General features: G+C 41.7%; 1 protein-coding gene across 2 annotated transcripts in view; it reads left to right on the forward strand.

The window, feature by feature from the left end:
- Positions 1-25,867, forward strand: part of chchd3a (coiled-coil-helix-coiled-coil-helix domain containing 3a) — a 62,193-nt gene that overhangs the window by 4,012 nt on the left and 32,314 nt on the right. For both annotated transcript variants that reach the window (XM_041030513.1, XM_041030514.1), the window contains exons 4-5: positions 5,842-5,935; positions 14,001-14,181. In XM_041030513.1, coding sequence (XP_040886447.1) covers positions 5,842-5,935; positions 14,001-14,181 — 275 coding nt within the window. The remainder of the gene's footprint in view (positions 1-5,841; positions 5,936-14,000; positions 14,182-25,867) is intronic.

Raw genomic sequence — 25,867 nt, forward strand, 5'->3', positions numbered from 1 at the left:
ACTGCAAAAACGTGGCTGACTCTTGACATTGGCCCATGTATTTGTCTCACAACTGTTGACATTTACTGAGGTATTTTGAATATACCCTCCTTGCAAGGTCACCTCACAGCTCACTATGTACCCAGCTCACCAAGTATTATAAAGGAGAGGAAAAAAGTCAACTTGGATGATTGATCAAGCTTGCTCTTTTTAAAGAACAAAAAAAAAAGGTACGATGAATGTGAATGTGAATCTCGTTAAAAAGTTGCAAAGTTCAGCCCAATTCTGAAAGGGTACGACCTTAATGAGGCGGACATTGATTATGTGTGTCCATGAGAGTTGGGTACGGAGTGAGGCTCTCAGCAGGTCGGCTGTCTCTAAATCATGGCCTGAGTCAGTATGTGTGCTGATTACACCATAGTCAAGGTTGAACCTCCTACACCTTCTCCAATGTGCTATAAATATTCATATGCCAGAGCCCACACACTGGCTGGACTAATAGTCTGCTTAAAGATGTCTCCCAGGTGCAGCATAAAGAATGGGCAAATGGGAGAGACAAAGAAACACAAAGGGAGAAATGTGGTGGTTGTGTGTGTGTGTGTGTGTGTGTGTGTGTGTGTGTGCATAAATGTGAGTGTGAAACTTGTGAAATATATCACTCTGCTTTTGAAACTGACGTTTCTTGTTATCTTGTGAAAATGTGAAATGATCAGTTAGTTTCTATTCCATAACATGAGATTAAATTAACAGGAAAGAGTGTGAATAAAAGAGAAAATCAGAAATGGCACCTGCCTGCCAGGGCTGGAAGCTTGCTCTTGGCGCTTCTCTTTTTCTTTTTTTTTTCTCGTCCCTATTTGAACATAGTTAAAGGTGTGCGGTGACTCAACTAAGCGCAAGCTAGAAACGTGAGGAAGTGGTAATGTTACAGATTATGCCCTTCACGCAGGTCCTGGGGTTAATGAAACTTCAGATGAGAAACGCAATTTGCCTTCGTCTATTATCTCCATTGCCAATAGCCTGTGCTCCACCGCCTCTCCTCCTCCTCCTCTCTGGGTTTTTCCACAGGGTTTAGTGATTGGTGTAAAAGGAAAGGAGGGGGACACGTCTAAAAAGATGATGAGTTTTTAATCTTTTTAACATTTACATGTCCTACTCAGGATTGACACGAGCTCTGTCGATCTGGAATTGTGTCTGACCCTAACCAGCCTCCCTCAAGGTCCCCAGACAGTGTTTATCATATCAGAACCTGTTCTCTGGCTGACCCTGTGGGCCTGCTAGCTATCTGAATCCTCTCTCTGCAGGGCTGGAGAGGATGTGGAGATAAATGAGGAACCACTTGGGCTCCCCTGAACTTGGAGGAATTTTAAAATTTTACTTTTTGTAGCGCACTGCTGAAGGGTATACATTTTCAATGTAAGTCTGAGAGATTTTAAAGGAGAGATGGTGCAGAAGTGCTGAAAAAGTTCATCGTGACAGGGTTTGACCTCAGATTTTAAGTGGCGCTTCAGTTTGATGTCCTGTACACTAGGGCTGGGTATCGATTCAAATTTCAAGAATTGATTCGATTCCGATTCTCAAGATTCAGGATCGATTATCACGATTCAATTCGATTCGATTCGATCTTGATTCGAGTAAGTGTTATTAAAATCATTTTTTAAGCTGTTATCTGAATTACATGACTGTGTAGATATGCAACATATTAATGCCAAAAACAATGCTGTGGGGCAGAATGACCAGATCCAGGGCAGCAAACAGAATGCCAGAGGTGTCTATAGCTGCAGCGATGGACTGCTAACTGCTACTACAGGACACTAACCTGGTGCAATATTAAAAATATGACATTAAGAATTCACACAAAAGCTGTTGCTGTTGAATACAAATCTACTTTTATTTCAAGTATCAACATGAAAAACAAAGACATTCTCAGCCAGTGTAAATGTAAACAGAGTGCTGGTTGCTGGCTTCAAAGTAACAGTCATACTGCATGTAAATAAGAATCAATGGTACAGTACCTTAGGAAACGTAAGTGTTCTAAGTGTATGACATTCAATTGCCTTTAAAGTGCGAACATGTAAACTGTTGGGGACTTTTCTTCTGACATGACCTGAGTAGCTGTCTTCATTGGCTTCAGAGCTCTGGCCACATCTTCTGCATCTGTTATGTCTTCCTCTTTCAAGCTGCACAGCTCCTTTTCATTTCTGCGGACTTCGGGTGAGAGCAGAGCGGCAGATATTGCAGGTTGCTGCTCCAGAAAGCGTTCTAACATCTCGAGCACACTGTTCCACCGGGTCACGACATCAATTGTGAGCCTGTGTGCTTTCAGCTGCAACAGCTTCTGTTTTTCTTTGAGGATGCGGGTGGCTGTCGTACTGCGATAAAAGAACTTTGCAATGTGCCTCACTTTACCAAGCAGGTGTGCAATATTCGCTCGTTTGAGACCGGCTTGCGAGGCTAGGTGGTTCCTGAGGTTGGTCGTATTTCCACAATACTTCACTTCCATTTGGCATTCCTTGCAAATTGCTTTGCTTTTGTCAAGCGTATCTCTGTCCTTGTTGTTTTTGAACCCAAAATGGTGCCAGACAGAAGCTTTGACCCTTTCTGGCGTTTTCAAAGCCACTGCTTGGCTAACGTTGCGCTTACGATCCGACGCTATGTTCACTGTTTTGATAGCTTCACACCACGCGCGCATGCGTGAATTGGATGACGCGACTAGTGGGGTTAAAGTTCACCGGGGGGGAATGTATTTTAAAAAATCGATATTTGCACATACGAATCGATCTTTAGAAAATAAAATGAGAATCGATTCAGAGTCGGAGAATCGATTTTTTCAACACAGCTCTACTGTACACAGTGTATTCATCTACTCTAAGGACCTATGGGGGGAATAGTAAGTAATTGAGAGATTTTCAGCAAAGTGACTCTGCTAGTTTCACTGTGGCCCAAAGCTTAAGTACTGTTTGCAGTCATAATCACAAATTTAATTGTGGCAAGATGTGACATCGGCCTGTCCGTTCTGTATCGCAGTAAGTGATTATGTTTTGGCCAAGAGGGAAAGATGCGGCTCTTTAGCTGGTAAATGTTGCACTGTTGTTCCACCATCTAGCTCCTAACTTTGTCTGCCTGCCATTTAGCACTGAGTAGTGTACAGTGGTGTTATTTCACTAAAAACAACTGCCTGCTTATTGCTGTGTTCTAGACCCGTGGGAGATATTTATATGCAGCTAAAGTTCTACTTCTGCAGCATTACCTTTAACAGAAGACAATCACAGGAAAGTAGCGTTCTTTCTATCTGACGTTCTTATGGCAGAACCTGTGTCAGGATTGCAGCCCTACAGGTCGTCTTTCTGCTTTAGTTCTTAACTGAGTTGTAATTAGACTCTCCTCTGCAGCGAGATCAATGGCGCTTCTGAGTGCTGTCAGACATGATTGATATTATTTTCTCACACCCTGGACAGTAGGTGACAGCAGTCTCTGTCTTTGAGGACACACTATGCAGCAGAAAGTTGTCATGTGTCAGTCAACGCCTGTGTTTGCACTAGTGTTTCTTCTGAAGCGCTGTCATACTAAACCTCCCTCTACCTGATGTGTATTCGTTCCCTTTGCTGTAGCAAATAGGTGTCACACTGTGAGCTCTTGTTATTTGTCATTTGCTGCTGAGAAGAAAAGGCCATAGAGGGTGGAAATCAGAAAAAGGATTACGTTAACTGTATTTTTGTTTTGTGTGTTTAAGCAGGAATGTCGCTTGAGAGCAGGTTATTAACAGTTGTTGTGTCAAAGCCGCTCACGGAGGTGAAGAGTAAATGGCAGGAGCTGGAAGGAGAGATACTTGGTAATGAGCAAAGATGTTATGACACCATGCGTTAACTGTAGCAAGCTCCTGGTAACTGGTGACCTTTGGTTCAGCAGTATCATAACTTTTTATGTTTTACATCAAACCACTGAAGAAAATTAGTCTTAAAGATTCAAATTTTTGTGTATTTGTGAATTGGGTGACAGTTTATTTTGAATCTTAGGTATTCAGTTGGTTACATTATGAGTGGATATTTATTCAGTCTTCACAAAGAGCAGAAGACACTGAGGGCACTAAGGTTCAGGCCACTGCGAGAGCCAGTCAAAAAAAAAAATTCACTCAAAAATTAAATTTTTGCTGACCATGATTTTGCTTCAAACAAAAGTTTCACACAGATAGATCTTATGATTCTTATTAAGTTATCAGTGTTAAACAGATGCTACCACCACTGCTAGAGAAAATATCAATTTGAAGCTTAGAATTGTGGTCCTAATTGTTTCATTTCTTTTTTTTAATCGTTCCCTGAGAGAAGTTTGTTCCGCGTGTCCACGAGGTATCTCAAAGCCTTTAAATAGATTTCCAAGACGACTGGTAGGCATGCTTTGGGCCAACGAAACATTTGAAGCATTTAATTAGACTATGATATTGATCTGGAATTGGGGCTTCTGCTTTTAGACCGTTATTCTTTTCCTTTCTTTTTTTTTTTTTTAGTCAAAACAATGAAACTAAAGCAGCTAGACTCAATTTTGAATCCTAAGGCTATGTTATCAAGAAATTAATTTAACTTCACATTGAATCGAGTGAGGTAAGTTGGGGAATTGTTTGTCTTCTTATGCTTCCAGCTGTGATATTGAAAGAACATAATTAAGAAATCAGCCACCACTAACACCACATGTTGGACTGAAAGAGGGACAGATGTGAAATCATGGCTGTAATAACCCTTAAGCACTGCAGCTTTTTAAAATCACAGAATAAACACTGTAACTGCAGACGCTGCTGGAGCATGAAGACACTTTGCCTCAGAGTTTTTTTTCCTTTTATCTGTGTTTATTTTACTGCTCCAAGATTATACGAAAAGAACGGCGTGGCACATTTTATGTCTTATTGTTAATCTGATTCAGCTGGAAATAGGTTTTTGTGTGTTTGCCTTTCAACTGGCCTGCTGTTACCACACATTACCTGGTAATAATAGACACAGACAATAGGGATTATCCTATCTAACTAATGCAGTGGGAGAGTAATCTTGACACACTCAGACACTCCCCCAATCACTGCAGTGTCGCAGCACACCGCATGGCACTTCTGTCTTCAGAGCACGTTTTGGCCTGGTCGCCGCCTGGCATCTTTACTTTCATGCTTAATTACCTGCCAAGATAGACCAGCGGAGACATGGAATCATACGTGTATGATGTCCCTGACATGAATATATGTAGACAGGGGTGTGTGCTGCTGTGAGGATGTGTGTGCCTCAGTGTGTGGGGGCAATTTTTTTGTGGATTAAAGTGTATTGCTCCATCATGCTTTAATGCCACAGGTCCTCTATGATGTGAGTTCTTGCCGCACTTGACACACGCACACATACTTATACGTATATCTTTGTGAGGACACTCATTGTCATAATCTATTCCCCAGCCCCTTACCCTAACCTAACCGTAACCCTAAAACCAGGTCTTAACCCTCAAACTGCCCTTTAAAGTTGTGAGGACAGACCAAGATGTCCTCACTTTACCAAATTGTCCTCACTCCGTAAGGTCTATTGTCTATATATTCACGTACAGTAGATGTACACTGTTGCAAATGTAGTGTCAGCAAGTGTAAACTCCTGATGCTCAGTCAGTAAAAATCTAAGTGTTTATTTAGAACAAAACTTTTTTTTTTCTATCACCTGTTGTAGATAAACACCCACCTTTCTCTTTACCTTTTCATTGTTACTTGTTAGACAGTATCATTCTATTTGGTGTCCCAACAAACACAATATACCTGTCAGCAAACAATAGCTGTTTACTTAAAAATCCCACTCTCTAACTCATTCTCTGTGCTGCTTCTGCTTGTCTTTCTCTTGTTGTCCCCAGTCGATGAGGAGGCCCTGAGGAAGAAGATCACTGATGAGCTGTATAAAGGCTTGGAGCAGGAGAGGGCCAAGGCAGAGCAAGAGCTGCAAGCCTGGTTAGATGCATGCACACATACACACACATGCGGTTTTAGCCTGGAATGGAAAACCAGTTTTTGTTTCTGACCTTGTACAAATAGTTTTCTTGTTGCAAAGCTTTCTGTTTTTATTTCTGAGGTAAATTTACTGAGTTTGCTGAAAGTCAGAATCTCTCTTGTTCCCTGTGTGTGGCGCATAATTCTGTACCCTTCTCATTGTCTCTCTTCTCCTGTTCCTCTCTCCCCCTACCTGCCTCGTTTTGGATCATGATAGATTGAATCAGGGTACTACACCAGTGTCAATTCCTGTTCCAGGATTTCATTAGAGATTGAACGTTTTCCGCTTTCATTAATAGTCAAAAAGGTCAGCAACAGTCTTTCCGATCCCCACTGTTTCCAATCTGCCTCTCTTCCGAAGCACATCAGCACTTTTTCCTCCCTCTATTTCTGCCTCTCCTCTCCTTCTCTCGTTCACTCCGGATCAATTAATCATGCCTGAGAAAGGAGGGCGCTATCCTGAGGTAATTTCCTGGGTGTTGAGTGGGTGATCCATTAGCCCTGCCTGATGAAGAAACACACTCTTAATGTGAGGAGCGTGTTCCATTCTCTCCCCTTTCCTATCACCTCCTGTGCTCTCCTCTTCTTTTTGACCCTAAAGAAGCAGGTGCACATGCCATAATGTCAGATAATCGTGGTGCTCCCCCTCGCTAATAGACCTGGATGATCTCCAACAGACCCCGGTGAATGAACAACTGTGATTAGCCACTAAATGCACCCTTGTACTGTATGAGGGGGAAAAAAACACAACCTGTCCATATCCAGGAGGAGGTAGTGTTAGCCTAGCGATTAGCCTCTGTTTTGAGGTTCATTCAAGAAGAGAGAAATTAACGAGTGGTGTTGAGAAATCATTTGTCTATTGATTTTTTTTTTTTCCTGGCTATTTTATTTTTTTGATGTAACTGCTTCCTGCAGTTCTCTTATTGATGTCTGTTCAGAGGAGTAAGTGCTTCAAAATTACGCCCTCCTTGCAATTAATTGAAATCATGGTGGCTTTCAAGCCCTCAATTTTTGATTGTGCTTGGCATGGGCCTGCATTTTCACTTACAAACTGAACATGAAATGGTAAATAAGCAATCATCAGTAGAGTATGTGTGTAGATGCATATTAATACAGTTTTCAATGTGGTCTTTTTTGCTGTTTGTTTTTTTCCTTTGCCCATTTTGTCACTTTATTTTTGTTCTGTTTTTGTTTGTTTGAGTGTGCATTCATGTGTGTTCATTTTCCTAGCTAATGGTTTGGTAGGGAGTAATCATGGGACAGCTATCAAGGTGTATTCTGGGATTTAAGGAGAACCTAAAAGATCAGTGATGGGTTTTATCTAGAGTCAGGAAGTCAGAAAATAAACCACAATGTAATGATGCTGAGATAAAAAAAAACACTTTAGACTATTTACTAAAGCGTAATTTAACTTTTTGTTTAGATGGTTCAGAGGCTGCTGTCCACACTCAGTCCAACATCTGATCACAGTACAAGTCTTGGATCACCACACTCATTATCTGTTATGGTTCAATCTGGCACATGATGCTTTCTAATGTATAAAATGATGTGTTAATTTATACTAACACACCACTATGCTTCAGGACTGAAACTGGCATTCTACTCTTTCTTTCTTTTTTTTTTTGAACCACCACAGTTGAACTTTTCTATTCATTTGTCGCTATTGGGAGCTAAAGGTGACTGGTGCTTTCTTCTAATTGAAATAGATGAGAGGAACACAGTCCCTTTTTTCTCCACGGGGTTGTCAAGCCATAATTAAATTGTGGTGGTATTTCACCTTCACAGGGTGCAGGCACTAACTACAGAGAGTTTTTGGTTGTTGAAGGCAAACAAGGCACAGTGATTATGGCCTTCGATGTGATGGAAGATTCAGCAAGCAGAATGGGTAGCTTTTGCGGCGAAATTGGAGTAAAATGTAAAACGTTTTTTTTTTGGGTGTGTGTTTATTAAAGCTAACTGGACTGCACAGTGCCTCACTAGTTATGGAACCCTGCGGTGAAATTGCTGCACAGCTTGAGCACAGGGAAATGGAAGAATATGTGAACACCCAGGTCACCAAAATCTCAAGGTCATGTTCAGCCCCAACAACTACTTCTGTAGTTCACTGGTTATTTGCTCATTTATTGTAATTGTCAAAATAAATAAATGCAGATAACATGTTGGCTGTTAAACTGATAGATAAACAGTTGACAGTTAATTTTGGGCATTTATGCTTTTGTAAGACAATAGAGGCCTGATAGGAAATGTGGCACCAGAGACATGGGGGTATGAACACTGCAGCTACATGGTCAACTCTGTAATTCTATCCAGTGCAATATTGCTGTGTAGGGAACCCAGATCTAGGGATTTTTGAGGAACACTGGTGTTTTCGATTAAACAGTGCTTCTTCCGTTTGGCTTTAGGGCCATAAATGAACTCCAGAGATCTGGTTTTGTATGTTTTCCTCTGGTAGGAGTGAAGTAAGGGCTCTGTGAAGAGTTCATTTGGGTGCAGCCTAAACTCATTTGTAGCAAGGAGTGGCTGCAGGGAGCAGATTTGCCTCTGCTGCTTCTCTGTGAGGCACCAGAGCAGAACGACTCAGAGAAAAGGATGAGAGAGAAGGAGGGGTGGGGGGGGGGCTCTAACGCCATTCTGTCTCTCCTCCCTCAGCCTAACTCATCTTGTGTCACCATTCGATCCAGTTCTTCTTCTGTTATTCTCTCAGATTTTCCTCCACCTTTTCCTCCCTCTCTTGTCTCCTTTTCTCCCTTATCCCCTACCTTTGTTTTTCCATATTTCCTGCATCCCCCCAGCCATCTCCCTTGTCTGTTTCTCATTCTGTTTTCTTCCCCCTTGTTCATGGCTTCTTCCCACCTCCCTCTCTCAGTCTCCCGTCCCATGCGTGAAATGAACGTGTTTAAGTGTCCACACAGTGGACACTTAAAGGTTAGTCATTGTTGTGAAACTTCTGCCCATTATTTCAGCATGTATCCAAGCAGCTTTTGTTGACTTGTGTGATATAATTGCATGTCAGACTGCTGAGCGAGAACACTGACCTTCCTCAGAGCTTCTGTCTTCCTCCCAGCATTATCCAGCCAACCTGTTAAATTCTTTGTTGCACCCTGTTTATTTATTTATTTATTTATTTTTTATCTTTTTATGGACTGATTTTACAAAGATTGTGTTTGGGTAGTTGTGATTCTTCTTTAAAAATGTGTCTGAACCAGCTTCATTGCTCGTCTTGATTCTCTCTCAGATCCTCTTCCTGTACTTGTCTGCACTATTTCTTCATGATACTTTAACTGTGACTACTGCGATAAATATAGATATAGTACACCGTAACAACTGAACGGGAATGATAATAGTAATAATGATAATAATCATGTAATCGGTCATAATAGTGATATCATAATAATGATAGCCATACTAATTATCGTAATAACTCTTATTTATATGCCACTTTTCAAAAACGAGTCTGCAAAGTGCTTTACAGGCATAAACCCAGAAAATAGTACATTTACAGAAGAGTCGCCACAGCAACCACCTCATGCTCTCAGCCAGCAACCGAGCAGCCACTGTCAACCCAACCATCCCAAATATCCATATTATTACCTAGAAATACCTTAGTAACCACAGAGAAAATCATAGCAACGAGCTAATCTCTCACCGACCATCTGATAAACCCTGGGAACCACCTCCTAATGTCAAATAAGGGACTCCTTTGGTGTTAGGATAAGTTGTGACCAAGTACTAAATAGTGACTCTGTCCAGTCCCCTGGCAAATCTGCTGTCTGTGGTTTGTGTATTGCTCAAGGTGGTCTTACATGAATAGATAGAATCAGTTGGCTTTGAGTTCAGTACAAACTCAAAGTAATTTCTAATGTTATCCTGGTTTTAAAGCTCCATAAGACACCCCGATGGCTGCACATAATGATAACCATCATGCCTTACAACTTATTCCAAATTGCTAAGTGGATGGACTGTTTACTCTGGCTCTTTCACTGTATTAAATGGCAGGATGTTGGGAGTTCGAGCTAAATGCTCGGTCTGATATTTAAAGAGACAGTAACGGAAGCAGAGCGTGACAGTGATATCCACTTTTGGCAGTTTGCTGCTGATGAAGCTTGGTCGTATCACTAAGAACATTGCAGTTATCTCTAAATGTGGATAAAGTAGAGGGAGAGTACAAAATGGCTTTTATGTTCCTTCTGCAGTGTGGAGGCTCTTCTAAATTAATCTTCCCACTGCCCTGTCCTTTGTTTCCCGTACACGTAATTTTAAGTCTGTCCAGGCATTTCACAGCACCCACAGTCAGGTGTGGTGTTTGTGTGTGTTTATGTGTGAGTGTGTGTGTGTCAGGGAGAGTGCATAGCTCCATAAAATATTCATTGCCAGCATTCAGCGACATTATTCCTAACATCAATATTGCATTGGGCCTTTAAATGCCTTTGTTTCAAGGCACCTGGGTTGAGCCTGCACTGTTATGCAGGTCTGTCAGAATCCATCCTTCCAGGCAGAATGTATTGAGACACATCTTGTGCAGATGACAGGTAGACAACTGGAAGCATTAATGGGTAAAGAGCTGAGAAACTGATGGAGAGGTAAAAGAGGAAAACCTGGGAGACATGAATTTAAAATTTCTTTTGTTTTGGTATAACAAACAAAATATTTGAAGTGATTTGCTGTTGAGTATTTGGTGATGATAGTTAAGCACAGTTTTTTTTTAGCAGGTCTGCATTTACTGTTGTTATTGGAAAGTTTGTCTGTGTACACAGTCACACTAACTACTCGAAACTAACTAACTGGAAACTGTTGGTGCTAAGGGTTACGAGGCTGCAGCATCTCCTGTACTTTACCTATGAATCTTTTACATGAATTGCCACAGATCTGATCTCTGTCAGTTTTAGAAATAGTTTCCTAAAAGTACTGAAGCATTCCTCCGTACTTCTGTTCAAGGTCATCTCCTGAAAATAGCGAGTTACTTCTCTGGAAAGGCCAGCACAGTCCAACCCGCCTGCACTCCTCTCCCCTTCAAATTAATGATACATCACTGGTTCCACCTTTCCACCGTTCTGTTTTCGAGACTCGATCCACTGAGCCATCAAAACGCAGGTTACTGGGCCAAGATTATCCTCTCTATCCCTCCAGTACCAGGCCAAACATCACCCGCTTGTCCTCAGAAGACATGATATGCTTTTTTCATTCCCATACATAGGTGCTGTCTTTTTCCTCTCTCTGTCTGACTCACCCATTCTCTATCTCAAAGCCCCCCTTTCCTACCCCGTGCCAATCTTCTACAGTCGAATGAAAAATGCGTCCAATATCCCAGGGACAGGGCAATAATGACTGGAAAGCAATAGAGGTGAAGCAGACAGATAGCATCCAGCTAGTGATAGCAGTCTTTGCTTGGGTTAGCACTTGTGAGGGAGTCAGTAGACAGACTTTTTTGCTAAGCTGTCTGTTTTCTTGGCCTCATTTCTCTCACTTGTCCAGGCTGTAGCTTTTGGTCACCATTCATTTATAATCATGGTTAACTTGGTATTGTCTTTGCTCAGTGGGCACAACTTTTTATTAGTTTTGATCTTACCTGGTTCAGTTCTCTTTCACCGTCTGTCATGTTGGTTTTCTGTTACAAAACTGGTAAACAAAAGGAGATCTGACAGTCCTGAGTCAGAGTCGTGGACAGGTCCAAAGCAAATAGCATATTGGTTGTCCTTAGAATATCTGAACACTTTTAAGACTTGGACATTGAATAATTTAATTAGTGTAGTTCTCTAAAAACTCTGTATGCCGTCCCCTCTCTTACAGTAGTGGCAGTAACAAAAGCCAGAGCTTCTTGAGTAAAGGTAGCTTAGGTAAATTAGCAGTGCAGGCAGAGAGGCGTGGATCGTGGGGAAATGGTGAATGTAAAAGGCTATTAGGAGGCTCCCTGTATGAGTGTGTGTATGTGAGTTGGAGCCTGATGATGGATGGAGTGTGCTGACGTGTGCAGCCCAGTGGACTGTGAGACTGGACATGGCTGGTCTCTCTCCGTCTCCCTCCATCTCTTTCTCCCACTCTCTGCCTCACTCCCTCTTTGCTTCGCTTCCTCAGGGCCAAACATGTCATGTCGCCACCGCTCACGCTCGGTCCTTCCTCTCTCTCTTTTCTGTCTTTTTCTCCGTCTCCCTCTCTCCCTTGCTCCCCCCTGCTCTTTGACATTTAGTGGTGTTGCAGGGCAAATGGCAACTTTAAGACATCAGACATATTTTCATTTGACCTACCTGTCATCAGCTCAAAGCCAAAGGCATGGGGTGGTGATCAGTTAGACCAGTCTGTCCATCATAATTCATCACTGTCTAAATTTTGGGCATATTCACAGGTGAGTGTAGAGAGTGATGAGATTTTTGAAATAGAATAACAAATGAAAACCCTTCACACTGACAGATCAGTGGGTAATATCAAGAAAACAGAGCCACGAGGTGAAAAAGGCACAAACTGTATCTACGCCTGTTACCACGCACTTGACAACCAGGATGATTCAATTAAATTATCATAATGAGCAATGCACAAGCCTGATGAGGCTGTAAATGAGTCATGCATTTAACTTCATGAATATCAAAGCAAAATGTTCACAACTTGAAAAACGATTGAAACAAAAGAAAATGTGTTCTAATAAACTACCTTTTAAAAACAAGTGTTGTTGTTACACAGTGTTTCCTCTCTAGGCATCTTACAATAATTGATCAGTCAGACCTCTGACAAATGATGGATCAAAGATGGCTCCTTTGAATGTAGGGGAATTTCGCGTACGTAACAGTTATCCTATCTGTGAAATGCATCACGCGACCCGTCAACACGCACCGTCACTTTCAGGCATCCTTCTTCTCGTCAAGGTTACCTTTCAGGGCTCTCTTAGGATTTTTGTTCGGCTGGAGTTTATTAAGATCCTTGCCACCTTCGTTCGTCTGTCATGATTCACTCAGGCGCTCACTCTGTCTGTTCTTTGTTTATTTTACCTTGCTACTAATGTTTGATTCCTAGCAGAGGAAGACTTTCAGGGTTTCAGGGACGTTCCTCCTCTTCTCCAATCAAGCACACTGTCGCCGAGTAGGGAGTGCGTTGCTAGGCAACTATGAGAACCCAGTGACAGGGTTCAAATGGTGGTCTTGTATCTGCAGAGAGCGTAGTGCCTCTGTCTACATCACTGCTTCACTGGATTGATGGTTCTTGTTTTGGGGAAATGGTAGTGTTGTCTATTGCATATTGAGAGTCAAATTACTCTTCTATGTAAATTATTTTAAAATAATGTAAATAGATGTGAACTGTCTGACAGATATCCGCTAACTGTGGTACATCAGAGGCACTTAAACTGGGGCAGTCAGAGTTCAACTCCTAATGTTTTTTTTTTTTTTTCAGTGTTGGCTGAGTATGAGTATGACTTCTCAGTGTTGCCTCCTCTTTGCAAGCTGTGGAAAAGCAAAGACTTGAATGGATGAAACTGACATTAGGATTGAAAATCAATACACAAGTATATTGGCCTACATCTATGCTTCATCAGCACCATAATTGCGTTTGTGACCTTTTAATTCTTTTGGGAGACACAATATTATAGCCAGCAGTACAACAGGTTTGTGAACGTGGGTGGTGCTATAAATGCCCAAAATAGTGTTTTTTTGTTTTTTTTAATTAATGAGTAACAGATTCCTTCATGGTTTTTCAAAAGTTTTTCATTTCAGAATAGCTTGGTCTTGGTTTGAATTTTAAAAATATGTGTGGTTCACCATATACTTTATAACACACGTTATACTAATACACAGTACACAGTGCTGTGGACAGGGGAACATACCATAGACAGCATAACTTTGTCCACTGAAAACTTAAATAGCCAGTCATGCATTATGGAGATAGCTGTAGGGGAAGGAGTGTTGAGTAGCAGATGCTGTAGTCATCTATCATGAGGTGCATTGTTATTATACCCCTCTGCAACACTCTGCATAAACATATAACATCTTGAAATGGGTTAAAAAGCATTTTAATCATGTAAATTAATGCTAATGCTTTACAGGCTGGAGGCAGAGAAGGCTCGGGCAAGGGCGCAGACTAATGCTGATGCCCAGTCCCAAGTCCAGCAAGAAGTGTCCAGGATCCTGTCGGTGGAGCGGGCCATGGCCCAGGACAGCCTCCAGCAGGCTGTCATAAGGGAGAGGATCGCCACTGAGGATGAGAGGCTCCGCGCTCAGCTCTATGTAAGTTGATGTACGGCAGCTGCTGTGAACTTTCCCATCTGGTTTTATCTTGCCAAACAGTTTCATTCCTTTTTGACACTGGGTTGGTTCAAATCTGCACCACAGTGTCAAACAGACGCTGAACATTTTAACTCTATGACCTTGTGAGCGCAGACTCACTGATGAGTGTCATTTTTACATGAAGACAGGTCCCATTTTATGTTCACGCATTCCTGTTCTATCACACAGACACACAGAAGTGAACCTATTTGCTGTAATCGACAGGTCATGCCTGGTAAAGTGACAAATGTCAGAGCTGTGAGTGTGTGAGCATCGTTGTGAGCAGTCATTCATAGGACTGTCTTCACTGGGTCAATGCTCAACCCCAGAAACACACACGACCACAAATACATGTTAAACAGTTATTTTCTAGACTGTTTGTACATCATAGCCTTATCTGCATAATACAAACTCAGAGGACAGTTTGAGCTTACTTTAATCAACATACACGGAGTAAACCCATAAAGCCACATGTTGTAGGCTGATATTTTTGTCCTCTTCTGTATCTCTGCCTGTTCATCCTGCCGTATTATGAAAGCTACCTTCATTTTGGGAAGGCTGTGTCTTTATTTCCTGTAAATTGCCCTTGTAAACATTGTCAGATGAGCGTTCCTTACCACACACACAGGCAGCGTATTGTTTTCAAAAAGAAAACACATTTTCCCTGGAGTACGGCTGCTGTTTACAAACCTATGCTATTGATTATATAGCTCATTTCACACGCTCATCGCCGTAATAGAAAAATGAATCATTTTGTTGAGAGAGAGGGAGAAAGAAAGGAGCGTTGACGTGATTCCACGCCGCAGGACAAGTGTATGAGTGATCCCTCGTTTGGAACGGAGATCAAATCGAAAGAAAAAAAAAGGTGGTGAGAGAGAGAGTTAGCGAGGGAGGGAGACACATGATGTGATGTGTTTTTCCCTTCAGCATCTGTGAAGAAAACCGTTTCAGTCGCAGGTTTTCTGTTATTTAATTTCTGTTGTGTTTCATAGGGAGGGAGACAGGACAGATGAGTGGAGGAGCCTGTAGGAGGGGAGGAAGGGGAAAGACTGTAACACCTGCTTTGTATCTGTTATGTGCACTACCTGTGCAAAGTTTTAGAACACCTGAAGTTTTCCAGCTGTCATTTAAATTTACATAATTCAGTGTCTCAGTGTTTCTGAAATTCAAGCACAGAACAGATAAACAATGGGAGATTTTAAAAACAGTGAATCATGGGATCTTCTTATTGAGCTGAAGTTGAATCTGAATGCTTGACTCATCCAGCAGCCGAACGCACCCGTGATGCGATGGATACAATGGAAATCAAATATTGTTCAGAAAGTTTGTCCCTACGCTGTTGCAGAAGTCCACACAAATGGGTTGCACTTGTGGGTTGCTTTCACCTTGTTTGTTTTCACCTTCTGTCCAGTTCATCTAAAACCAGCTCCACAGGGTTTAGGTCTGGGGACTGTGCTGGTTTTCCATCATTTGAAGCCACTGTCTGGTTCTTTTCTTCTAATGTTTTGGGTCATTTTCTCGCTGTGGGATGCAGCCGTGACCAACCAGTCTGTCTTCCTTTGTTACTTGAGTCCCTCTCACCATTCTCATAGCAATATACAGTTCCGCTTCCTGCAGGACACAGAGGAGAGACCTTGTGCATGTCATTGCCTGCATCCTCCTGAAGTACAAACCCCCTCTACTTAAGAGAACTTTTCCTCCTATACGCTACGAGGCTTTTTCTTGTAGCCCAAGGGCTAACCTAGGGACTTTATCAGCCTTTGAAACTACAGTTAGCAAACACCGCAGTGGCCGTGCATTCAGCATGGCTGAGCACACACAGTCATACATACAGCTTTACTTATAGTCTTTGTAACTTATATTTTCTGTATAAACTCAGTTGATTGTGTCTGTTCTCCCTCCAGTTTGTCCCTTACTTCTTTAAAAGCCCACATATTGCATCAAAAGAATCATTGTCAGAGGGTCTTACTGTTTTAAAATCGTGTGTGTGTGTGTGCGCCTGTGTGATAATTTCTTCCATTTGCGCTTTCTTTTGGAGTGCCAGAGTTTTAATAGAATCCAACGGGTTATCAGTGGAGGCGCAGTGCCGTTTTTACCACTCATGTAATTGTCAAGTCAGACGCTTCCACACAGGCACTGTTCTTTTCAACTGGAAATGGACTTTTCCGTTTTAAAAGGCAGCCTCTCGCCCAAGACGTCTCCCACCCATTGTCATTTCACTCTGTGTTTGTCAAACTTCAGGATTGTCCGCTACCCACAGTGAACTCATCTTTGATGAAACATAAAACATTTTTTTAGTCTTTTGTGCGGGTGTCTTCCCCGTCTCCTGACTGTCTTTCTTCCCCTCCATGTCCTTGTGTGAGTCTATTTCCTTTTACTCAAAAAGAAGAAAACAGAAGAACTACTTCTAAGATACTCAGCTTGAAATATGTGCAAATGAGTATGTAGACCTTTTTTTTTTTTTTGCTCATTTTCACATGATGCGCTTTCACCAACCCGTGTCATCAAATAAAAAACCCTTTCACCATAGGTTACTCAATAAATTAAATTTACACTGTTGTAAAGCACATAAGGATCAGTAATTGGAAGGTGAAATTGGTTCTGATTGCTGAGCAGAGTCAATAAGTTGATCGAGAGAGAGCTCGAGGGAGAGGTTGAGGTTTGCTGTACTAAGCACATAATCTGGTGGCTGATAAAGCTTTCAGAGGTGATTTGTTCAGTCCTTTTTCCCAGTAAACCCTTGTAAATGCATAACATTAGTTTGCATGAGTTAGTTTGATAGCAGAAAATACATGTTCTGGCTTAATAACAACCTAGTGTTGAATCACAAAAAAAAACTTCAGAGGGAGAGATACACATTGCTCTGCTGTGTTCTCAGAAAATGACTTATTTTTTGAACATTACTGAAACAAGTGAGAGTGTTTTGAAAACTGCTGGATTTATCTCAGCCCACTGGCAGTTTTGGTGTCAAGAGAAATGACATTGTTTTTTTCAGTGTTGTAGAAAGTGAAGAAGTTGGGTGTCGACTGCATGGGTAAACATTGCATCTGTCAACAATCAATCTATCTGTCGAGGACTTTTTTTTTTCTCCTTGGTTTAATATAGACAGAGGAAAGAACCAGAAAACATGGGAAAAGATACAGGGATGTCATTTAATAACCTGACTTGAACAAGGGACTTGGCAGTAACTGTATGTCTGGGCCACTAGGTTGCCCTGAAGTACTGTTTTTGAAATGTGAGCAGTAAGAAAAGGCATTTTGAAACAGGATGAAACTATAAGATGATCTATAGGAAATAGCCCAAACATTGTGTTCCTGTAAAATGGAAAGAAAACGAATGAAAAATGAAAGTGTTTTTCATGTTTAGACTGTCTAGTCTATCTAGAAAATATTTAGTCAGAATGAATATGTCATGATTGCATCGTTGATTTTTATCGCACTTCAAATTGCTTTAATTGAATGTGAATTGACTTGAAGCCATGTTCATTGCCACTGAAAAAACATTTGTCTATGGCAGCTGTAGTTCTTGTGTTCTTTGTCCGGTGCAGTATTGATTTGTCCCCCTCATTAAGATACAGGTCACGGTGAGCAGCAGGACGCCATACATTCCCTCCTCTACTTCACACACAATGAGAGCGATGCTGTGAGCAGTTATGCCTCCCCACGCTCACCTATAATGGCCATAACCTCCGCAACCATAGCTGCACCAATTACAGTGACACCCATTCTGGAGAATTGCCCTGAGACATGGGTTAGACTAGAGTTGGGTATCGTTTAGATTTTATTGATTTAGACTCCGTTTATAGATGCTGGTTTTGGTTGTATCTCGGTTCAGATTTGTGCCAAATTTAGTACAAAAAGAAACTTCATTTTTATTGAAAGCAAATTCTAAAGCACCTTCAATTTAAACATATTTTAGGAAGTTAGGAACAGTAATTTGTCATAAATTATCTGCAGAAAAAATAATAATTTTGGTAAAACTAGCCACTGTTTTATGTGTGTGTTTTGTTTTTTTTGTTGTTGTTTTTTTTTGGTATGACCATAGTAGCAGTGTTCTGTTGCGCTATGACCATACTGTCAACTTGTCAACTTCTACATTGAGCCAGAAGTATGCTGAAGCAAAGTGTTTTTCACATCTGTCTCTACAGCAAACAGTTTTAGGCATCTATATTTGTCATGTGTGCATCAGATTTTGTTTCAGTATAAATTGCAGTTGTGTCAAGTGCAGCCAGGACTCTAGATGGTTCCTACCACCCTGGTGGGACTGCTTGTCCTTCAGGCTTTTCCAGCACCAGTCACTCCCTTCCCTGTCAGGCTGACGGGCAGGAGCCAGCCAGCAAGTGTACCAGTAATTGAAACTTCACAGCAGTGTAGGCATGGGTGTGTGTTGTCGGTGTCATTGTTGTCGGGTTCCTGGGGTTCTGTTGTCTGAGGGTAACATGTTCAGTGTCACTGCACACACATGTTCTGCCACTCAGGGGTAAACACAGGCGTACACAAGCGGTTTGTGGTAGTTAGAAGCACAGTGGTAAATTTAAGATTTCTGTTTAGATACATGTTTCATGTTTTTGTATTGTTTGATAAGCTAGTGGAAAGATACGAGATGAGCATAATTACTCTTTGAATTATTAACATATAAATGAGCTGTGTGTGGTTTTTTTTTTTGTAAAGTTGCATTTGTCATTTTTAATTTCACTCTTTATGCTGACTATGTTTGCCTGTCCAGAGCAGGAGAATTTCCTGGATCACAGCAGCTACTAAAAGACAAACTGGTCAAATTCACGCTGAAAAGAAAATTGATGCAACACTTTGCACTGCGTTGTTTTGTCTTCAACATGCTTGGCAACCTCATAAAGACTGTATCTTCTCATCATGTGGTTATTCTGAATAATTTCTTGATGAGTGTGATTTAATGAGTAGACAGCCTGGTGTGAAAGAGCTGATTGGTGACTTTATGTGGTCAAGAAGGCCTAATCAAGGAGTTACTTAGTAGAATCATTACACACAAATAAACCTTTAATTAGATAAGAGGTCAATTAGTGCTTAATTACCCGGCAGCATCAATTAGGAATATATGATTCTTTTTAGTGGATACCAGCTGAAGACAAAGCAGAAAAGACTGGCGTATGAATGAGCTCCACAAATATAATCTTGTCTTTATGTACTGACAAATGAGGAGTTTTGACAGAGATATACGAGCACGTGGCGTGAGCCAGTCATGTAACTCTCTTATTCACAGTCCAGATCCATCTGTCAGTCCACACATCTGTGTTTTAATGAAATCATAGACTTCCGCCGACCCCTCTTTTGATTTTCAGCGACTCTGCTCCCTGCGGAGGCAAACTGGCCCAGTGGCCAATCAATCACTGGCCACAGCGTCTCACCCAGACACAGGCTCTAACCCCGAGGCAGACTTTTCAATCAAACCCAGAGTCATCAATCTTTCCTCGCTCCAAACAGTGGCCTGGGTGGGGTTTACCTGCTGGCGATGGTTTTGTCTACTGGTCCAAAACACTCAGAGCTTACATTTACTTTATTGTTTTTCTTAATTTGAGACCTTAAGCTGACACTCTGGTTAAGAGACACTATGAAACATTACACAGTATATAAATGTGTTACTGTTCAACTGGATTATATAATACGGAGAAGTGTTTCTGTTATTTAGGCACACCTGTATAACCCAATACAGTTCGTCAGCACCGCAGACTGCAGTCTTTAGGATTTATTCCTGGACTCTTGTATTAGACTGCACTGCTTTTAGCTTGTTATAGTCCAGTGTTAGTCCATGTATCTGTCAGTTTCTCACTTTTTTTCCAAAGTTGTATGCACAGTTATTTGAATGTAGAAGCGTAAAAAAAATCTGCTTTTGTTGCTCCCTCTGTCTCTATCTTTATCTCTTTCTCTCATACACACTCGCCCAGACACGCACATACCAGGCGCTAATGTGATGTTCCATGATTTTTCCACCATCTCTGTTTTCACAGCGAGGGATAACACAGCATACCAATGTTTGTTTGCTCCCTGTGCACACATACAGACACACACACACACGCACACCATGTCCATCCCGTCAGAGCTCCCCAAGTAAATCAGTACCTACTCTCTCCTTAAACTGTGTTCCATTTGATGCTTGGCTGGCTTGAAAATGACTTTGGGTAAAGCTTAACATTTTTAATGCAACAAGCCCCCTCCACCCTCCCTCAGCTCACCCTGGTACTCCTCTCCTTCCCACCCCTCTAAAAACTGCAGTCTCCAGCAAATGTCCTGGTCCTGTTGGTGAATCTTGTGTACTTCACTTGCGCACGGTTGCATTTTAGATACAGATGACTGGACCTGGCTGATAATGGGCCGACAATTTAATTTCCCACGTATTAAAGGAGACTTGCTGGGTTTTGAATTGGTGCCCGTTGGTGGTATTTTAGAAAAAATAGTAAAATAAAACTTCTTCTTCTCTCAACTTGTTATTTTTTCTCTCCATATCACAGAGTATATGGAAGATTGGGGGGAGAATAGGTCCTCATTCTTTTACTTTTGAATGAGATAAAGAGAGGTAGCGGTACACTGTGATTTACATATATTTTGGATTTGCTCAGCTTGCCAAGGACAAATTGCATCCTATCTCTGACGACAGTTCTCTGAGCTGTTGTAAGAGCAACCCCTGCCAGGCTTGATGTAACTGGATTTAAGAGAGCTGATTCTGCGGGGGGACTTTTGCTCTGCAGATGGATTAATGAAGTGGTTAGGTTGATGTGGCATAGATTACAGTTCGGCTTTAGACCTAAAGCTGAGGCTACCTTAAAGAAATAAGACCAGCAGCATGACAGTGGAGCAGGATGAGGTTGTTCCTCCAGTCTGACAGTTTGTAGGATATTATATTTGCAGTCAGCAGCCTCTCTACCTGCTTCCTGTCAGATACTTAATTGTTTACAGCACTTTAGAAACTCATTACTCAAGTATTTAGCTGTTTAAATTGAGTAATTACTTTGAGATTTTAACTAATTAATTTTCAGCACCAATTTTTTTTGCAACTGCCGTAAACCTTTAATTATGGGATGTCATGTCTGCTTTATTCCTGAATATTTATGCAAACGTATAAATATACCATTACATCATTTTGTATTTTTAATTTTGTTTTACAGAGGCGTATCTTTCTGCCAGAAGGTGAGCTGTAATCTACTCACACGAGATATTTACTCTTCTGTAACAAACATTCAGAGGCTCTGAACAAAGTTTGCTCTTGTGTTTTTTTTTTTTAAAGACCAATTCATTTATGGTAGACAATATTTCAGACAACATTCACTGGATTTTGACAAGACTTAGTTAAAAAAGAAAGTGCACAGCACCACTGCACTCCAGCATGATCAGAATTTCATTGACTGGCCCAGAGGGGGAGATGGGGAGCTACAATTACAGATCTAGCAAGTAGACACTAATAGGCCTGGAGGGGAAATATATCAGTCACTGTGGATGTATTAATAAGTTTACAAGGGACCTTAAAAGCGAAATACCTTCCACAGTTGAGACCTATTAGAGCCAATGAAAAAGTACAAAAGTACGAACCTGGTGTTTTACTGTTTCTCCTCATGTCATGAGGTAAAAGTGTGTCTTGTGTTTGTGTGAATGTCAGTTTGCTTCGTGGATACAGCGTAATTAAATGTTTGTGTACTGTAAGAGGTCAACTTAATTGAGCAGATATTCTGTCTGCATCGCTGCCTTTTCGATTCTTTCTTATTGACAGTCTACTGTACAGAACTGTGTCCATTTTTTCTCTCTCTCTCCTCTGTCTTTGTCTCACTCGTCTTGGAGGGTGTCCACTCAACCGTCCTTTACATATTGGTGGCCGTACCTCACCCCTGCCCAGGGTGTGGTGCCCAGACGCACCGTGCCAGTATTAGGGTTAGACGGGGGATCAGGCTGTAATTGGCATGGCCTGTGGCTGGCACTCTGCGCCAGGCCCTCACCCTGTCAGCTAATTGGCACTGCGAGTGGCCAGCAGCGGGGCCGGGGCACGGCAGCACTTCGATTGATGGATGGATACTGGTGTCAGGAAAGCTTCTTTCTGACAAGAGAGCCAGTACAGTCAATTTACTGCCTCAGCCTCACTGGGCTGTGTATGTATTTATGTATGTGTTCACCCTCATTTGTTCTAAACATTTTGGAAGGTTGACTGGAATTTTCTTATTGTGCTGTGTGTTTTCTTTCACCTTTGTCTGACGGAGGAATTGATTTGACTTGTGTGAACAGCAACTAATTATCCAAAGACACTTTTCTGTACATACTACACATAACTGCAAAATTGTGCACTTTCTAGACAAGCTGTAAAAAAGATTCAAATTAGTGTTTTAAGTTTCCACCTTCCTATTTGTGAATGCACCAAGAGCTTGTTTCTTATTAATTTTAAACAGATGTTACAGCTAAAGATATATATACAGCAAGTGTACAACTGTCATTTTTTCAACACTTTGTGTCTTTTTCTGGTCAAAGTCATTTTAGTGGGTTTAACAGATTTTAACAGGGTTCGTTGATGCTGTATATTTATAATGGCACATCCAGTTATTATGCCTGAACTGTGTTGGTAAAAAACTTCAGCTTTAACACAATGTGTGACACGTTTCCCCTTTTCACTAGTACAACTTTTATATCAGTGGTGCCATAGCATAGACCTCTGCAGCCTTTAGTATTACTGAGAATAGTTTTGTGATAATTTCTTGCTATTTCTTATCCTGTCTTTCACTCAGGCTAGCTGAAACTTAATTTGGCAAGTCCAAAGGTTAGAAAAGCAAGCATCTTACCTTTGATGCAGCATTATATGTGTATGGGAACATGTATGTGGCTCAGTACAGTAGATATGTTGGATGTGTGATGTGACAGGTGTTTTCTTTTACACTCGTCCCCTCCCCTTCTCATTGTCTTTCTCTGTTTTCCCTCTTGGCTCTGACAGGAGAGTGGTATTAATGAGCTTCTACCGAAGTGAACAGTCGGCTCAGCTAATGGTGCTAGAGGGAGAGTTTTTGATTGAACGATGGAAAGAACTTAAACATATAGAGGGAACGCAGACACAAGGGGAGTCGAGAAGGCTGTGAACAGCAGAAAATCTAGATGAGATTTAGATTCAGTGAGAGAATGGAAAGAAGATAAAAGATAGAGGAATACATAGAGGCACGTGGAAAGAGCAGACGAGAGAAATTAGAGATATTGATTCACAAAGCAGTTTTCCAAACAAGGTTATAAACTCCAATTAGGAAACAAACCAAGTGTAAACTTTAAACAAAACTCAAATAACCTAACAGTAATAGCAGGATTGTTTTGGGGGAGGAATTCAGTGAAATAAGAATATTTATTTACTCATTCATGTGCTTTGACATGTAGTTGAAAAGGATCATGAAGCTTACAAGTCATACGTATGCATGAACAGGCTAACTTATAATTTAAGAGAAGAAATCAACATCAAATTGGCTCTTTTCTGTCCATCCCCTTTTAAAAGTGGGTAAAGGCCTGTATTCAGCTGAGGAGGTTAGTGGATTAGAGGTGACCCTGAGCCTGCTGACATGGACTTGATAGACAGGAGCTGAAGGTGGACTGTGGCTCCCTCCCAGCTTCATCAGGGCCTGGGAAGACCACCTGCTGCTGGATGGAATGAATATGCATTAATACACAGCGTGAGCACGCGTGTTGTGAGACATGTACAGTATGCCCACAGCCGTAACCACACAAGGATTCAGTCACTTACGCATAACACTAGGCTGCTCGTCAACCTGAGCACTGATTCAGGTAAAGATTTGCATGCAGTAGACGCTTGCACACAGACGGGTCAGGCACATGCAGTTTGACTTTTCCATGAAGTCCAATGTCAGCAACACATCCCGAGGATGTCCCCTTTTCTCCCTGCGTGTCTCCCCCTATTGTCCTCCCTTCTACATCCCTCTCACCTTCTTCCTCCTATAGGTTGTTCGTGCTCTCTTCCCTGCTCCACCATCTCTTTCTCTCTCATTCACTTTCCTCCCCAGGGATATCTGTTGTCCAAAGGCAATATGCCTCCCTCTACTCTCAGGTCATTCACTGTGTCCTTTGCCGTCAAGTAAAGGAATTTTCTGCCTTTATTTTATGTGGCTGACTGAATGCATACTAGCGTTCTCCACACTTGTTTTCACCTGCCCAGTCCTGTCCCAGTATCCCATCACTCTCACGGCTCGCTTTTAAACAGGGATGTGGTCAGGAATTAAAAATGAGTGGAGGTTATATGTCCAAAACAAAATGCCTGAAAAAAAATGCAAGTCCGTGCCATAGTCGCTACAAATCTCTTCCAAGCTAAAGACATATTTTTTCACTGTTTTGTACTTTTTTTTTTTTACTTTCTGCTTGTTGAGAGTATTTGAATAGTGGTTTCTTCCACTGTTTGTGGCTTGACCACCATCCTTCCTTCTCCTTCCTTCATGTATATCTTTATCTGTCTCTCTCTGTGTATATGCACCAGAGCATCTTCTCCCTTCCCTTCATCCTCACCCTCTTTGTCCTTATGTTCCCATTGTTCTCTTGGCATGCCCCCTGTTCCCATCGTGGCTGAGACTTCCTCCATACATACATGCCCCCCGTGTCTCGGTAATGAACCCACAGCTCTTCATCTCTCTTTCGTCTTCCCCTGTGTGTTGGACATGACAGATGACTGGGGACCTCCAGAGGTTCGCTCCCCAGGGCTCTAGATAAAGGCAGCTCCAACTGCGTGATGATCAATCAATCAGTTTACACCGCGGGCGCCTGATCAGCCAATTAATCAATCTCTGAGCCAGCAGATGCTGTGGCTGTCCCTCAGTGAAGGAGCTGGCAGCGGAGCGGTGGAGGTGGTGTCTCCAACAAAGGCTGAAGGGCTTGAAGTGTCTGGGAGTAGAAAGGAAAGTGGTTTTTCATGTTTCTACCAGGATCTCAACATTTGTGGGCTCACTTGTCTCATTCGTTTTCTCCAGAGGATCATTTCTTTCCTTGCTTTTCAAACGTTATTCCCTTCCTTTCAATCCTGAGAACATCTCAGAGGAAGCATGGTCCTCTGTAAACTGTAAACCTATTTGCCTAAACTAAATTAGTATATTTTTGTATGTTATCTACAACTTCAGGAGAAGCGTAAAAGAGATGTAAATGTGTGAGTGGGTTGACAGCCCTGTCTCACCATCATTAAGGCCAGCTGGTTAAGATCAAGCCCCCTGTTGACCCCTGTTCACTGTCAATGACCTACAGACTCTGCACGAACACTTAATTTCAATGTGCCCTTAAACAGCCAGCAGTTAAGATACAGGCACAAACATTGAGACACCCACACTCACCACCTACACCTCTTGGCCTTTGGTCCTTGTCCTGGGCCCTTGGTCCCTGTCCTGGGCAGGTCAGCCCTTTGACCCACCAGGTCATTGCGTCATTACTCACTGTGCTAAGAGATCCCCCGGGAGGGTAGTGCTTTCTGCAGCCTGTGGCATTCATGTCTTTTTCTACCAGGATGGTTTGTGTTTCAGTTGTTTGTTAAAGAGAAAGTCGAGTTGCTGATGTTTCCAAATGTATAGACGAGTGTTGTCGGTAATGACACATCTGGGTATGTGTGCTTATACAGTAATTGGCAGAACAAGATTTTACATTGGGTAAAATTACCCTTACAAACATGA

Source organism: Toxotes jaculatrix, chromosome 22 (assembly GCF_017976425.1).
Source record: "Toxotes jaculatrix isolate fToxJac2 chromosome 22, fToxJac2.pri, whole genome shotgun sequence".
Lineage (NCBI taxonomy): Eukaryota > Metazoa > Chordata > Actinopteri > Toxotidae > Toxotes > Toxotes jaculatrix.